At 41.4% G+C, this 18,185-nt stretch overlaps 1 protein-coding gene across 10 annotated transcripts in view; it reads left to right on the top strand.

Annotated features, from left to right (window-relative positions):
• pard3ab (par-3 family cell polarity regulator alpha, b) overlaps positions 1 to 18,185 on the top strand; it is a 179,690-nt gene that overhangs the window by 56,223 nt on the left and 105,282 nt on the right. For all 10 annotated transcript variants that reach the window (XR_013629454.1, XR_013629455.1, XM_058080481.2 and 7 more), the window contains exons 3-5: positions 4,825 to 5,008; positions 8,042 to 8,229; positions 8,299 to 8,442. Coding sequence is in view for 8 of the 10 variants with exons in the window: in XM_058080481.2 (XP_057936464.2) it covers positions 4,825 to 5,008; positions 8,042 to 8,229; positions 8,299 to 8,442 (516 nt within the window). In the remaining 2 variants the exon portion in view is untranslated. The remainder of the gene's footprint in view (positions 1 to 4,824; positions 5,009 to 8,041; positions 8,230 to 8,298; positions 8,443 to 18,185) is intronic.

Consider the following 18,185-nt stretch of genomic DNA (forward strand, 5'->3'; position numbering starts at 1 on the left):
AGCCTTCCCGCCCACATTCCAGTTATTGCTGGGAACGCTGCCCTGTCGGCATCTCTCACTTTGGGTTGCAGACAAGTTGCCTTGCACTGTCACATTATTTTTCATAGATTGGATTAGATACTGTGCATACACGTCACCAGAGTTAATTATCATGTGGGAGTTGTTATCGGTTGTTGTAATTGCAAAAACAAAAGTTTGTCAAATTCTGACATGCTCAGGTGCCAAACCTTTACTTCAGACTCCAGACGGTCTGCTTAAATTACAAATGTCATTTTGGACCAACATTTGTTCATTGTTTAAGGTCCAAGTTGACTTCCTGTAGAAAAGCAGGGCTCTACATTAAAAACCAAAATGACTTGCCCATAGGGAATCCTTAAGGTGAGAACTACTTGCCCGAACTTGCCCCATGTAAAATGAAAAGACTGCCATAATGATATCATGTATTTTTTTGTGGCATCACATGAGAATCTCAAATAAATAAAATAATAAAATAAATAATACTGTAGCGTTGCGTGTGTGTTGTATTCCGGGCTGTAGTTTCATGCATGGACGCTGGGGGGCAGTCATGTTCAGCTCGCGGTCTTGGAGCGGGCGTTTTGGGACCAAAGAAGAGGAACGAGAGGGAAAAAAGGAGAAGTTCGGTTGCCGTGCGCCCAGCTAGTTAGTTAAGTCTGCAACAGGCCAGTAAGTTGTTTTTCATGCTGCCTTGGAAATAAAAACCATGCAACGATAGAGGTTCATCACTTTTTGCTGTTTCCTTCAGAATTAGACGATGTTGGCAGCGACGCCATGATGGATGTTTTCGTAGTCAAACGATCGCTGATTGGTTGATCGCGAACAACGGGTGTGGGTAAAACGCGGACTGTGGATTACGGACCGCGGTCTAAATAAACGATTCTGATTGGTCCATTGCAAGGATTGCTTTGCAAATTACCACCGGAATTACGCAGTCCGTGTTTTACCAACACCCAACAAGAACCGCTTTAAAAAAAACTCTTGGCAGTATGGCATGCCAAAGTGCACTTGCCCAACGGGAATATCACTGATTAGATTTACTTGCCCCAATTTTGTTTTAACTTGCCCCGGGCCATCGGTACATCGTTATTGTCGAGCCCTGAAAAGTAAAATTAATTCATTGTTAATGAGATACATTACGAGACGTTTGTTAGACATTTATTTGTTTTTTACGAGTATAGCACAAAACTAAGATGTGGATGTTTTGAGATTAGATTAATGTACTTCTGGGGGATAATGCAGTTTAGGGCCCAAATGAAATCAGTTTTATTTTTTACAAATTCAGTTTTCCATTATAAAGGGGAGCTGCACCTTTTTTTTGAATTTTGTCCATCATTCACAATCCTTAGGTGAAACATAAGACATGGCATGGCTGCGTCTTTCAGCACAAGACGTGTGCTCCAATCCTCAGGGAAAAAATACTGGCGGCAAAAAACCCACGCACAAAACTAGGTCTTTCCCGATCTCCTGACTGTGTGACATACGTACACTACCGCTCAAAAGTTTGAGATCACTTGCAAATGTCATTGTTTTTCAAAGAAAAACATTTTCATGCATTTCACAAACATTTTTATCCAACAACTGTCAGTCCTCTGCATCAATCTCCTGGTATTGCTGCTAATCCAAGTTCATCATTTTATAAGGCTGATAGATGATTAGAAAAGCCGTGTAAAAATCTCTTACCATGCTGTTAACTACTCCCTTCAGAGAGCAGCACAAACTGGGTCTAACAAGGACAGAAAAACGCTGCACAACTGTGCAAGAAGACAAATATGTGAGAGTGTGTAGTTTAAGACAAAGACGCCTCACAGGTCGTCACCTGGCAGCTGCACTAAATAGTAGCCGTCAAACACCAGTGTCAGTATCAACAGTGAAGCGGCCACTTCAGGACTTCAGACTTCATGGCAGGATTGCCAAGAAAAAGCCAGATCTCAGACTGGACAAAAACATTGCCAAGTCATCCCAAACTTTGGAGCGGTAGTGTACATGCTAGCCATGAGGTGATATTTTTTAAACTGAGAATAGTCACCAACGGTAATAATTATTATTATCAAATACTATTTAGTCCGCGCCCCCAGCCAAATTTGTTAACTCAATGGGGCCCGCGAGTCAAAAGGTTTGCCCCGCCCTGATCTAGGGTATAGTAGTATGGACAATGTAGTAGCAGCTAGGCATACTATACTGAGGTTCGAGGTGCTCATTTAAGTGTTTAAACCTGACATTACTCACCACACACACAGCTTGTGATTTTTTTGTTATCCACTGGGCTTTTGGTGTGAGAAGCTGCTTTAAATGCATGATGAGGATGGTCTTATAAAACCTCCCTGGTTCTGTGACACCACAGGAAACTTTTGTATGACAAGTTTTGCACTCAGCTGCAACGTCTTTTTCCGATATGCCAACATCACCCCTACTCCTTGCTAAGCACGTTGGCATACGCTGTTGTTGTGATCATTTCTGGATAGACATGCTTGGGGCGGAGTCTGGAATCGATTGCCTGTATCAGAGTGCCAATACCAAAGATTTTAAGTGCAGGCTTATATACCCGGAAACTCGTTTTTCACTGATATTGGCCTTAGATCCCATATCAATATTGAATCTGGGCACCCCTAGGGGTTGTATTTTTCTCCCACAACTAACCTAATAGCTCAAGATCTGTGTTTTTTCACCTGCAACACGTATTTCAAGGCCGCCGGAACCTTTATTGGTGTTGCTAGATCCAACGTCCAACATCCGGCCTGTTTTAGAAACATTTAACTGCTGCTATCACGGTACATTCACCTACAACGGATCGCTTTCAGTGTCTTTTAATATACTAAATGCATCAAAACCTCCTGCCCCTCATATCTCTTCTTCTGTATGCAATCCTCAGTGGAAACACCCCAAATGTAGAGGAAGAGCAAGACGACAAGGGACGTCCATATTTGCTTCATCATTTTGTCATTTGGCATTACAAAACAAGTCTCCAATGACCTCCGTTGCGCCACATGTTGAAAGAAATTAGACAAACAATAAGATGTGCTCACCCGCATGTCACTGGCCTTGGGCTTCCTGGCAGCTGCTGTTGGGGAAAGGTTGTGTTGCAAAAAGGGGAAAGGTTGGGACCACATATTTGGATGAGGCAGCTTTGCTTCTGATGCTGGTGCATGCTGTTACTGATGTTTTCTTATTTTGCTTAAGTGTTTACGTTTTTAAGCTCGGATGGTAAACCTTCAGATATGATCATATCGTAACATGACTCATTATAACCTTACTGATTAGACTAATTAGCATATGTATTGTGTATGTGTACAAAAGGGGGTGAGAGGGTGCTGGCCTTTACTCAGCTACTTAATGCGGTAAAAGCTCATCAGAGCACGCCTACAGTTTATATAATGTACACACACACACACACACACACACACTGGACCCGTTATTAGCCTCATTACATCCAGCTTGAGCCGACATGAACTGTAATTTGAAGTGTGGGTGTGTGCGCACGTGAAGGTGTGTGTGCACAGTTCTTAAGATGGTAATGAGGAGAATGGATCTTGATGTATGTTCCATAACAAGGGAGCTTGTTCAGCATGCTATAAAAGTGTTCATGCAATGTGGACCTTTTAATGTGCTGGAAATGGAGTAAACAAATATTTTAGTAGTGTGATTTGGACTTTGTGTGTGTATTATTGTTCCCCACGGGACTGTAATCCATTTGTTTTGTTGGTGGGTTCGGGGTGATGACATAATTGGCCATGATGCATTTGCAAAAAGCGAGTTAAAGGGCTAATTAATAAGTATGTAGACCAGCCAACAGGACAAAAAGATATACGTAGGGCCTGGATGAATAACATCATGGCAATGTAGTCAAAGGTGTTAAAGTAGTTCAATGTAACCAGTGAAACCAGTTATTCAATATTATTTAATTACGATCAATAAAAACTGTTAAATATTGGACTACTATCAGAAGAGATGAGTTTTTCTAATGCAGTGTATTCAATATTTACATGCGTAGACATAAACCTAAATTATTGAACAATTCATTTACCGTGTATTCATACTGGCATCAAATTTGATTTAGTTATGTATGTCGAATAGTACAAAATGTTGTAGTTTCTCTACCTATTGAACTGAATAGGTCAGGTAACAAAAGGAGGCTGAGCATTTTAGACTCAGCATTACTCAGCCATTACTATTAAAGTATTACTTTTGCAATGTTCTTGGTTTGTATTTTGCTGGTTGTTGAAAAAGGTAATACGTCAATTAATAAATGAGTCATAAAAAATGACCTGTCATGATAACAATATTGCAGACACAGGGAAACCTTGCTAGTATTGGTAATGGTAATGGTTTAATTTCATTTAAACATGCATCAGATTACAATTGAGTGCATCCCATAATCAGTTCCCAGTTCCACATGTCCAAAAGGAGTAGGAAGAAGCAAAGCTTATTAAATCCCACCCCTCCATCTGGTACTTTTACAATCACTAACTGTTACATTTGTTCACTTCCTGCTTTTCCATAATAAAATTTTTAAATAATGTACCTCATACTGAAGTAGGAGGTGATATGAGCATCCAATGCCATAATGGGTACCATAGTAAGTGTCAATATAGTGATATATATAGCACATCATGACTGGTTCAAGACTCTTCATCCTTGTATTTAGCAAACATCAACTGCTTGTATTGTTTCTTGAATGGGCTCATCGTTGTGCATTGTTTGATTTCCTTACTCAATCCATTCCATAGTTTGATTCCACATACTGAAATGCTATGGCTAGCATAACGTAGTCCTAGCATAGAAGTGTAACTTATTGTCTTCTCTCTGCAGCTGATCGCGGTGTATGACGAACAAGAACCCCACCATGGCGGAGACGGCACCAGCGCCAGCTCCACGGGTACGCAGAGCCCCGACCTGTTTGCCGCCGACCTCAGCGCTGGCAGCGGAGCATCGGCCTTTCAGCCCTATCAGGCAGCCAGCGAGATCGAGGTTACGCCGTCCGCACTGCGCACCAGTAAGTTGTGATAAAAGTGCTCCAGCATGGAAGTGGTTGCTCTTTTTTGTAGTTAAACCAAACACTGGCAGTGAAGGAAGTTGTTAAGCTGTTGTGGCACCGTGACAAATGGATCCGATCGGAAATCGGGCTCGAGCAGGGTGTCACAGTCAAGGTTACACAATGACAGACAGAATACCTTATTAATCCCTTTGGGATTCCCTCAGGGAAATGAGTAACCTGCCATTGTGGTTTCGTGCGCAAAAGGAGCACTTGGAACCCCGATATGTTATTTCACAGAGAAAGCTCTGCCAGTGTTTGATAAGATACTTTTATTTTCTTATTTGTTTACATGTCAAGAATTATGGGATGAATAATATAGTACAGGCCGAGTGGTTAGCGCACAGGCCTCACAGCTAGGAGACCAGAGTTCAATTCCACCCTCGGCCATTAAATTAAACATTAAACACATTTTTAGTGACTAGCACATGTATCTTGATTTAATGTCATTTTCTAATCATTGAAGAACAAATACTAAGTTGCAGTATTTTGGGCGTTTTTGTCACCCTGGTTGCACATAGTGGTTAGCATTCAGGCCACACAGCTACGAGACCCAGGTTTCATTCCCCGCTCAGGCATCTCTGTGTGGAGTTTGCATGTTCTCCCCGTGCATGCGTGGGTTTTCTCCGGGTACTCCGGTTTCCTCCCACATTCCAAAAACATGCTAGGTTAATTGGCCACTCCAAATTGTCCATAGGTATGAATGTGAGTGTGAATGGTTGTTTGTCTATATGTGCCCTGTGATTGGCTGGCCACCAGTCCAGGGTGTACCCCGCCTCTTGCCCAAAGACAGCTGGAATAGGCTCCAGCACCCCCGCGACCCTCGTCAGGATAAGCGGTAGAAAATGAATGAATTAATGAGTTCTCCTATTTTGTGTGGAAGTGGTAACTTTTTTGCTTCTTATTTTGTCTTTCCCCACCCTCGGCCATCTCTGTGTGGAGTTTGCATGTTCTCCCTGTGCATGCGTGTTTTTTTTCCAGTTTCCTCCCACATTCCAAAAACATGCTAGGTTAATTGGCCACTCCAAATTGTCCATAGGTATGAATGTGAGTGTGAATGGTTGTTTGTCTATATGTGCCCTGTGATTGGCTGGCCACCAGTCCAGGGTGTACCCCACCTCTCGTCTGAAGACAGCTGGGATAGGCTACCCAGCGACACTCGTGAGGATAAGCGGTAGAAAATGAAGGAATGTTTAAGGAATGCCTGCTGGGTATTTTAAACTGAGGTGCTGTTTGATTTTATATTACATTTTATGTAATGTTTACTGTTGCACTAAAGTCCAAATAATCTATTTTATTTCTTACTTGATTGCTCAAGCTACCTCACAATTCTCTGTTAAAGTATTAAATGTTATAATAAGGTAAATAAAATGGGAAAAAAATAGGGGACATCCTGGATCTGTTTCTTCACTCTATTATTTAAGGAGACTTTATTACAGCTGGGCAATATATCGATATTTAAAAAAATATATGTGCTTTATGTGCTTCATGTGCTTTAGTCATGATATCAAAACCCAACGATTTGCGCTGTACCTCCAAAGAACTGCAAACCCACTTGCCTCGGTTGAATGAATGCATGAATAAGTGAATGAATGAATGACGTGGAATGAAACTCCCCCAAAAAGTATGGCTGCACTGTATTCATTTGCGCCCCAGCTAGTAGTCGCAGATAGAGGTGATGGTGCTAAGCTGTGAGCACAGCTCCCATTGCGCTTTCCCCCACCCCACACCGCCGGTCCCACGCTCCGAGGGACCCTGCACACCCACACAATTTACACATTTTAATCTTTTGGCACTCACATTTATAAGAATCCTCAGTGGTTTATGTGCAGCGATCATAAAGTAAAGAGCAGACACTCAAAGATAACAGTTCACATGGACTGGCTGACCTTAGCAGTCAAATATTGACACAAACACACAAACTTACTGGAGAGGAATCTGGGAGCCTGACACTTGGCGTCGTTCTGCCAGCAATACACTTTTTCCATCATCTCCCATGTGTGGTCCACCGGAACCAATCCGCCATAACCGAGTCCCAAAGGTCATAAGCTTTTATTAAGGCGCTAGCTTCCATTTGCAGCCATGTTGGTTGGACCTTCCCACGCAGAGCAACTTTTAAACAGAGTGATTAGTTTTAATGGACGGGCTCTTCCTCCCTCACGTTGTTGTTGTTCCCACACTTTTGAGCGAACTCCAACCGCCGCCTTGTTACTGATAAATCCCCCGCAGTGGAATCACACTGATTAATTGACTTAATCAAGCAGCAGAGTTGCTGAAAGGATGTTGGCATCAGCCACTTCCAACATTTGTTTCATTGTCCTTAGTAGTCTTTAGTCATTCTAACAAAGACCACTTACCCACGTTATGTGCACTGGGCACAACGAAATGTGGCGAGGTTTTTACTAAACAGGCGTGTAACCGAAAACTAAAAAGCAACCATGTAAATATCAACATAGAATAGCAGCGTAGATCATGTAGTTAAAAACGATGTGTGGCCTGGGAAGTGACGTGTTACGTCAGTCATTCCCGAGTGTTAGCATGGTGAGCAGTGACTGTTGTGAGTCATGGCTAACAAGTTTTCTATGGAAATATTCCATTTGTAATTAAGGGATCCTACATGGCGGAAATTCACTTATCACTGTCGGGTCTGAAACCAATGAATTGTGATAAACGAGGGTTGACTGTAATGCCGGTTTGCAAATTGAGCAGTATGGTCTTCCTTTGTTCTTCTTCTTCAGTGTTTCCTATACATTCATTTAGAAACGGACTCAGTTTTGACGAAATATTTTTGCTTTTTATGTTGTTTTTACTGGCTGGGATAGGCTCCAGCACCCCCACGACCCTCGTGAGGAAAAAGCGGTAGAAAATGAATCAATGAATTAATGTTGTTTTTACTCACTTTTTTACAAATGATGGATTAAATCAACTGAAGCATGTCTTCTACAAATGCACAATTTGTCTTCTACAAATAAAAATATGTTGACTTTTCCTCAGACATGCCCCTGCATGTACGCCGCAGCAGTGACCCCGCATTGTTGAGCATCAAAGGGCCGTTCAGCGCCACCGAGCCGCGGGTCCAAGCAGAAGAGCCACCATCAAGGAAGAACCCGACCCGGTGGTCCACCACTGCCGGCTTCTTAAAAGCTCGCCACTCCTCTGGCTCGAGCAGCCTGGAGAGGAAGGTAAGAGTGACACACCATCCCTTTAAACGCCACTGGTCTGGAATACTGTTATGTTTGGTTCTCCTGCAGGCTAAGGGTTTGGACACGTACCGCAGTCTGCCACGGGATGCGGGAACATGGGCCAATCAGAGAGAGTTTCAGAGGGAGACGGCCCGCTCGTCTCTTAGCGCCAATCACCCCATGGTGGACCGCTGGCTAGAGAGACAGGAACAGGTAGGACAGTAATCACATCTTCACACCTAGGACACCTGAGTTCAATTTCACCCTCGGCCATCAAATTAAACATTAAACACATTTTTAGTGACTAGCACATGTATCTTGATTTAATGTGATTTTCTAATCATTGAAGAACAAGTACAAAGTTGCTGTATTTTGGGGGTTTTTGTCATCCTGGTTGCACATAGGACGAGTGGTTTGCATTCAGGCCACACAGCTACGAGACCCGTGTTTCATTCCCCGCTCAGGCATCTTTGTGTGGAGTTTGCATGTTCTCCCCGTGCATGCGTGGGTTTTCTCCGGGTACTCCGGTTTCCTCCCACATTCCAAAAACATGCTAGGTTAATTGGCCACTCCAAATTGTCCATAGGTATGAATGTGAGTGTGAATGGTTGTTTGTCTATATGAAGAGCTTGCAACCAAAAGGCGCTAAATCCATTTTGACTGATTTCGAGAAAATCAATGATTTTTAATTACGCACATATCAATCTATTTGGTCATCAAGTCTATATTGCAAATGAAAGAGCTATCAATGTAGGTCATAAAAATGCATGCTATAAAAATCCTGCACACACCATGTATTTTATATATATTTTTAAATATTTTTTTTTTCCGGATTTAGCGCCTTTTGGCTGAAATTATGGATTTAGCGCCTTTTGGCTAAAATAAATTTGAAGTCACCTTTAACTTCTTCAATGGCATTGTTGTAAAAGAATGTAAGGTGCTTTAATGTGCTATGCTAATAAAATAGTTACAACACAGAAGCCATTCTCAACATACAATACACCCCCCCCCCCCCCACACACACACACACACACACATGTACTCGTTCACCTTCACACATTACAGAAACAAAATGTTATAACCTACCACTAGTACACTGTTACTGATAAAATTTTGTTAAGATATTATAGCACACATTAACATCATCCACATTCCATGATGATCAGCTTTAACACAACTCAACATACCCAATTATACAAGACAATGGTACAAGACATGTCATACATTGCAGGTGCATTCAACCTGTAGGCTGCAGTAGAGACACATGAAAAATAACAATTTGCAGACAATAATAAAAATTTTATTAAAAGCAGTGCTCATATTTGACTGCACCATTAAGGTGAAAGTGACAAAAATCATCTCATTACAAACTCTTTACATTGTAAAGAGCCACATGCACATCAATTCCCTAACACCAAATGGCACATATGGGACTGAATCAAACACAAAATGTCAACTTACCTTCACCGCTATTTGATCTCCTTTTAGCCTTGTTTTTCTTCCATTCTCCTTCATTCTTCTGTCTTTTCCTTGGGTTATTTGTTATATCAGCTAGCTCATTCATGGTAAAACTGCACTAGGATTGTATAAATTGCAGTATTTTTGCGACTTCGTATTCGATCAAAATGTACACAAACAAAACAGGATGCGCACTGATACTGGCTTTCTGTATGTACAGTGCCAATTGTATTCTTCTCTCTGATTGGTCAGATTATCAATAGATGGGAAACTTGGGCCAATCAGAATAAAGAATAAGGAAAGGGATTTAGCTCCTTTTGGTTGAAATCTGAAATGGAAATAGCGCCTTTTGGTTGAAAGCATACATTTCATATCACTTTTTTTCATATTTTTTCAAATGATTTCAAGACCAAAATATGTGATTTGGATACACATGACAGAGGTCTATTAAACTCATGAAAAACATGCAACTTAGTGAAAATTGGATTTAGCGCCTTTTGGTTGCAAGCTCTTCATATGTGCCCTGTGATTGGCTGGCCACCAGTCCAGGTTGTACCCCGCCTCTCGCCCCAAGACAGCTGGGATAGGCTCCAGCATACCCCCACCCTCATGAGGATAAGTGGTAGAAAATGAATGAATGAATGAATATCGAGCATATTCATATACAGGGTTGTGAAAAGGTGTTTGTCCCCTTCCTAAGTTCAAAAGCATCTGCATAATAAAAGTCATTGGAAATTGTAAATAGTTAATGGTCATAACTAAATTGTTGTTTAAAACAACATTTTTTTGTGTTTATGTTGTGGCATAGTTGATATATTTTGGTATGAATACATATTGCTAAATTTGTGTTGAATTGTATTTTTTCACAAAAAGCTGTTTTCCTCCCCGTTTTTTGCTGAGAATGTTTTCTGCTGCTGATTAGAACGGAAAACAAAAAAAAAATTTTTTGTTCTGATGAAAGATGAGAGTATAACCTTTCTTTTGGTATATATCATGTATACAGTATATATCCCTAGAACACAATATTCTGTGTGGATTCAGTCAGTCATAAAAAATTATAGTCTATGCAGCTATCTGCGCCTCATATAGTCCTATTACGGTGTCAGAGACAAATGGAAGATGCCTGGCGGGATACCCTGTGGTCGTGTGCTCCAATGTTACTGGACTATTTCTTGTTTATCTGATCTTGAACATGTGGAAGTTGACACGCATGGATTAAAAAAAACACTTTAAAATTTGAGCGTCAGCTGGTATTAAAAAGCAGCCTCAATGGTCTCCTGTACAATTAGCGTTGAAAGATGTTGAACAGTTAGCAGGTCACCATGGCAACAGTGAGCCTTCAGTGGAGGCAAGGAGGAAAGAAAGCGTCTGCATTGCCTGCCGCTGACTCAATGTGCTTTATGTGTTCATATATTCAGCTGGTATAGATTATACACTCACGATAACAACTTCATGTAACCTCTACGTAATACTATGCATGACCTTACTAGCAGTTTATTGCTGACTGCATTACGAAAAATTGAGTTGTAAGATTATGAATGGAGGGAAAGTAATTAAAGGAGAAATCACCTGCTGGTTATATGATTGGATGTTTCATTCTTCTGAAACCTCATGGTGGTTTTCATCTTTTGCTCTTTGTGTGTGTGCACCTGTCAGTGTGTAGCCACCTGATTGGCCTCAGTGTGTGTGCGCAATGTTGCTGTGTGTCCTCGGCTATTAGGGAGGGACCTGGTTATCTGTCATGGCGGGGCCGAGAGGGGAGGGGGGGCACGCAACTCACTGGGGATGTTGTTAGAAAGACACACCGAAGGCCAGCTACACGCACACACCTGTGATGGGATACAAGGCGGGGGGCTCTTTCAGTGGCAATGTGCAAGATTTGGCTCCACACGCTCCACATTCATCACCTATGCACACGTTTCCACATGCCAGAAATGGCTCCAGAGTGAATTGTGTGTCCTTGTCAGCACACACTTCTGTCTAACAAGCCTGTGAGTGTATGCATGCGTGTGTGTGTGTGTGTGTGTGTGTCCCTCAGGTGCAGCTTTAGCAGGCTAAATCTCACCCAGCTGAGCTCTCATAAATCACAACTGGAGTTGGCATACATGTTGTGCACGTTCATGTTTTGGACTGTGTGTGTGAATTGATTACTTCCATATAACAGTGTTTTTCAACCTTTTTTGAGCCACGGCACGTTTTTTACATTGGAAAAATCTTGTGGCACACCACTAACCAAAAATGTTCCAAAATGTCACCATGACCTCACACGTGCATCAATAAGTCTATGGGAGGAACAAGGTAGGTGTTGCCACACGGACCAATATTACATTGCTCTGCCAGTCTTTACACCACAGACACTCCACAGTAGCCACGTTTTTACATCACCACTTTTTCTCTCTCCCAATGACCTTTCGGGAAACAATGGTATCCATGGAAAGGAATATTCCAATCTCTTGTCTACATGCGCCGTGAAAATCAACCAGAATAGTCAATAGGGCATGCCCAGTAAAACGTAAACATCAACATCACGTGATACCGGCTTCCCCAAGTTTTTCTTTCACTTGTTGGAATAACTCCGTATTGCCAGTTTTTCGTCTGTCCAGTCTTGAAATTTAGTTTGAATCAAAAACAAACTTTGCTTAGTCCAGTGCCGATTGCTGGCCTCCATTTTTAAAACCTAAGAATGTCTGGATCTGCGTGTTACGTCATATCTGAGCATGCGCTGAAAGAACGCACCCGGGATCAATTTAAACAGGAAAAGGTCAAATTCAATCTTGCTAATATTTTATAATTAAACTCAGGACATGTTTTATATAGATATATATTTTCTTTTTTAATAAAAGTGGACTTGTGAATGGCGTATAGAAGGGTTTAGATTCTGTTCCACAGATGGCGCTAATGCACACCAAAGCTGCTTGCCAACCGCCAATAAACAACAGAAGAAGAAAAACACCAGGAAGAAGAAGGCACCCTGACAACTTTCCGTTTGAGCGGGTACAAGATACCTCAATCGGATTGGTTAAAGGAATATTCCATCCCTGTTCAATTCTTTCCGTTTGAGCAAATAAACCAAAGTGAATTGGAATATTTGGGTCCATGTATACTATTGACATAATGGCTATTGACATAATATTTGCAAATGATGATTAATAAATGTTAATTATAAAAAGTGATATTGGATAATTCCTCACGGCACACCTGACGGTTTCTCAAGGTACACTAGTGTGCCGCGGCACAGTGGTTGAAAATCACTGCCATATAACACATGCAGGTGGGTATGCACATGATTCTGTATGTGCATATCAGAGGAAAGTGACCTCATGTGGGGGGGGGTGTATGTGTGTATGACCAGTAGGTGCTGCTGTAGAGCCTTACTGGAAATCAAACTCGGCGTGAACGGCTCTAGAGATGACTACTGCAGCTGTGTGTTTATGTTTGCAGATGTGTGCAAAAAAAGAGAATAACCCGATATATTCTTTCTTCTTCTATAATTATTTAGTCGTCACACTGTCAGGAAGCCGCGTGTGTCATGGAGATAAAGCGGTGTTGAACACCGTACGTGATATCGAATGTTATTTTTTGTAAAGTTGTCACTGGAAAAAGTTAGCAGTAACTCCTCTTGGCTCCTCGTCATCTTTGATGTTCTGGTTTTGATGTGACGAAGCACCGCCAGGAGCCTCCCTCTTTCCAGCTGTGAGAGTCAGGTCTGGCATGGAGACACAGGGTTGATGAAAGACACCCTCCTCCTCCTCCTCCTCCTCTTGAGGGAGCACACTTCCCCCTGTGGCATCCTCCACCTCAGGGTGCAACCTGCCACCACAAACACACACGGGCTGCAATAACTGCAGCATAAATCTAATTAGACTTGAAACACACACCATCCACTCCACGGCAGATGGTGTCCCTTAAAAAAAAACATCCACCTGTTTAGCTTTTTAAGAAGGACGGAGAATAAAAGGAATGAATAAAGAATGTTACTGTTGCTAGGCTGAAGTCAATTCAGAGCCTCATTTATTTATTTTTCCCCAGGAAATCACTCAAACAGTGGATGTCAAATAATGTCAACCCAAAAGCCTTAAAAAAGCATCAAAATCCATGCGTGTTTATTATGGTTTACTTTACGTCTGCTGGCTTGGGCCACTTTTGGTAACGTAGACAAGCGTCCATATGGACTACATATGTAAAGCAGTTGAGCACACTTTATTCATTTCCTGGATCGTATTGCTCCTCGCACACACGCTAGATCCACCTCGGGGTTAAAGCTTTGGACCTGAGTGTACGGCAAGGCTTGGTCTGGTCTTGGTCGAGTGGACCTGTGGACATTATTATTATTATTATTATTGGCATATTATTAGCATATAATAATAATTATAATTATTACAATTAGTATAATTATTATGTTATTAGCATATTATTAGCATCTAATAATAATAATAATGACACTAATTATAATAATTATTATAATTACTATAATACTACTACTGATAATAATATAATAATAATAATAATTATTATAATTACAATAATTAAAAGTGGTAGAAAATGAATGAATGCGTGAATAATTAATTATAATTAATTATAATAATTATTATTATTCTCATATTCTCATTATTATAATAATTATTATATGTAACAATGATTATAATAATTATAATTATATGCTAATAAATAATTAATAAATTCAACAATATGAAATAAAATTCACAACAATGTAGAAGCAGTACAGAACATAGATAAAATAGAACAAAATTACACTACACTACACTTCATACATTTTTGATTTTGGATTTTATTTTTCATAGTAAACGCTTGTAAATCCTAAATGCAAGAGTTGTGCATTCATTAGGTTACTTAGTAGATGGTTCTTGCAAACTATTACCTTCAAACACTTGTTGCAAGTGGCTGATTCTGCATTTGTGAACCCAAACGAATCGACTCAAAGAGCCGGCTTTTTGAAATGAATCACAGGAGCTGGCTCGTGTCGTTGGGAGCCAATTGGGAGCCGTTTAGTTTTTTCCTCATCTTTGTTGTTGTTGTTGTTAAAGGTGACTTGGAGAAGGCGTTCTACCGTGCTCCTTGAGGAATTCTGTGAGGAGTACTCCAGGAATATGGGGTACCATATTATGGGCCGTGCGTTCCCTGTATGACCAGTTTAAATGTACAGGGTTGGATCTGTGCTTTTTGCAGCGGATGTGGTCCTGTTGGCTTCATCGAGCCGTGACATTCAACTCTCACTGGTACAGTTCCTTAACTGATCAGTTTGAGTGCGAAGCGACTGGTATGAGAATCAGCACCACAGAGTCCATGGTTCTCGCCTGGAAAAGTGTCATGTGCCATCTCTGGGTTGGGAATGAGATTCTTCCCCAAGTGGAGGAGTTTAAGTACCTCAACGTCTTGTTCACGAATGAGGGAGCTGGGCTGAAAGCTCTCAATTTGCCGCTTGATCTACATTCATACTCTCACCTGTGGTCACGAGCGGCCGAAATGAGTTTTGGGTGGCTGGGCTCTCTCTTAGAGAGAAGATGAGAAGCACTGTCATCCGGGAGAAAAGCGGAGTAGAACCGCTGCTCCTCCACGTTGAGAGGAGTCCAATCAGGTGGCTTGGGAATCTGCTCAGGGTGCCCGTACGCCTCCCTCGGGAGGTGTTCAGGGCACATCTGACCGCTAGGCGGCCTCTGGGAAGACCGGGACACGTTGGAGAGACTGTCTCTCAACTGTCCTGGGAATTTCTCGGGATCCGCCAGGAGGAGCTGGACGAAGTGGCCGGGGAGAGGGAAGTCTGGGCTGCTGCCCACCATGCAACCTGACGTCAGATAAGAGGTAGACGATAAATGGAAAAACTCAACAGGAAACCATCCCGCCTAAACTTATATTGGAATCGAACTGTTGATTAAGAAGATGTCACTTCACTATCACCTTCTGTTTGTATCATGGACATAATTACACACAAGTATGGATGATGTATGTCTCCCAAAGTAGACACCAGCATGAAGTAATCACTCTAAACATCAACACTGCGGCACCATGACAAGCTGTCAATGTGACTTATTGATGATGCCGTCAGCACGTCTGGATCTTATTACCAAAGTGTCTTCAAGGAAAAGTGAATTAATGTGTGTGTGTGTGTGTGCGTGTGTGTTTGTGTGCAAGTGGGAGGGCCTGGTGTGTAATTGAAAACACTTCATGATGCAAGTATTCATCAAATGTCAGATGTGACAAATGGTGCTCTGCAACGTCAACACCATGTTATTTATAATGGCAGAGTTTCTTCAAAAGACAAAGTGTGTCAGATGATGTCAATTTCTTGGTTGCTTTTTTGTCTAATTCAAGGGTCTGGAACCTTTTTGGCGAAGAGAGACGTGAAAGCTACATATTTTTGTGAGAGCCATATAATAGTTGTCTTTAAAAAAATAAAACTAAATACAAGACAGCAGTTTTAGAATATAATAATTCTCCCATCTGAATGACCTGGATAGGTCATATGATCACTATCTCTCCTCTGCACATGTCCAAACCATATCAGTCTGGCCTCTCTGACTTCTGGCCCCTCTGACTTTATCTCCAATTCCTCTAACATGTAATGTCCTTCTGATGTACTCGTTTCTGATCCTATCTATCCTGGTCACTCCCAATTCCTCAGCATCCTCATTTCAGCTACCTCCAGTTCTGTTTCCTGTCTTTTCCTCAGTGGCACTCTCTCTAGACCAGGGGCCACTGGAGCTAGGGTCTGGGCAAGGCTGGGTTTTTCAACCAGGTTTCAATCAGGTTTTTCAAAAAAAAAAACAAAAAAAAAAAAACACATTTATTAAAAACAGAAAAATATACAATTTTTTTCAGTGCTTTTCTACAATAAAAGCTCTGATAAAACATTCCACTGTTCTCAAATATCTTAATTTTTATTTTTCTGCACAAAATAAGATGAAAAATAAACAAATCAAGAATAAAGAAAATCAATCAATCAGTAATAAATAAATATAATAATAATAATAATAATAAAACGGCAAATAATACAAACTTAAGAAACCACATATAGTTGGTGGGTAGACAAATTATTTTTTTCAGATTAAAATGAACAAAGCATTATTAGAGCCCTGTAGACATGACAAAACACGACTATAGTCACATTTATACTCTTTTTATTTACAACATATTGCGCAACTGCAGCGTCTTGAGACACATGCTAACTCGCAAAGTAGAGAGCTAGCGAGCTAAATGGTAGCCTTCAAGTTATTTCCTTTAAACTTAAATAGCCAAAAACTTACCACTTCCACACGGATAGGGAGGATAACTATTAACAGTTATTTAACCTTTAACATGAACATTAAACAAACGTAATATTTTTTTCTGGGTACATGATACCATACAGCATCCATATCAAACTTGCGCGGGCCACACTAACATTAAACTCTCATATCAAGGCGGGGGCCTCAAACTAGTGTCCTGCGGGCCACATTTGGGCCGCATGTTTGAGACCCCTGCTCTAGACCAAACAACATCGCAACATCGAGTCCCTCCAGCCACATCCGCTGCCTTCTGTAGCGCAGATGTGTTCGACACTATGATGACGACTGGCTCCCAAGCATAGGTTCCCAACCCCTGGTCTCAATGCGTTAAAGGTTGTGTTTATACATGAAAGAAAACCACACCACTTGATATTTCTGTCTGAATGTTGCTTCTGAGCTCTGTTCTGCTGTGTTAAATGTTCAGTGTACGAGTACTTCACAACAAAGTGCTTTTCTTGTGTTCAATAATTTCAAATTGAGAAAATAATTTAAGCATTCAGTACCGCTCCAAAGTTTGGGATGACTTGGAAATGTTTTTGTCCAGTCTGAGATGTGGCTTTTTCTTGGCAATCCTGCCATGAAGTCTGAAGTCCTGAAGTGGCCGCTTCACTGTTGATACTGACACTGGTGTTTGACGGCTACTATTCAGTGCAGCTGCCAGGTGACGACCTGTGAGGCGTCTTTGTCTTAAACTACACACTCTCAGATATTTGTCTTCTTGCACAGTTGTGCAGCGTTTTTCTGTCCTTGTTAGACCCAGTTTGTGCTGCTCTCTGAAGGTAGTTAACAGATTTTTTACATGGCTTTTCAAATCATCTATTAATTAGCCTTATAAAATGATGAACTTGGCTTAGCACCCATTGAAGCGTCCTGGTGAGATTGTCTCCAAATCAACAAACTTGATCTCCGTGCATGACGCCACATGCATCCACGACCATTTATATGGGTCAGTGCGGTCACAGTGCCAGGAACTTGGACTGGGCAGCACTTCATTAAAGTGCAGAATCACACACAAACACACACACACACACACACACACAGCACTTTATTTAGTCTGGGAGATAGAGAGGACAGACCCCAGTGGATTCTTCTATTAATCTTTAATGAGCCCCGGGGCTACAGTGCCGCCCGCCTCTCCATCTCCACCCAGGAAACAAACAATGACTCATGAGGAAAACATCATGATCCTCATACCTGCCCACCTTCTTGAAGCAC

This window comes from Doryrhamphus excisus, linkage group LG11 (assembly GCF_037039965.1).
Source record: "Doryrhamphus excisus strain RoL-2023G ecotype Guam linkage group LG11, RoL_Dexc_Guam_v1.1, whole genome shotgun sequence".
NCBI lineage: Eukaryota > Metazoa > Chordata > Actinopteri > Syngnathiformes > Syngnathidae > Doryrhamphus > Doryrhamphus excisus.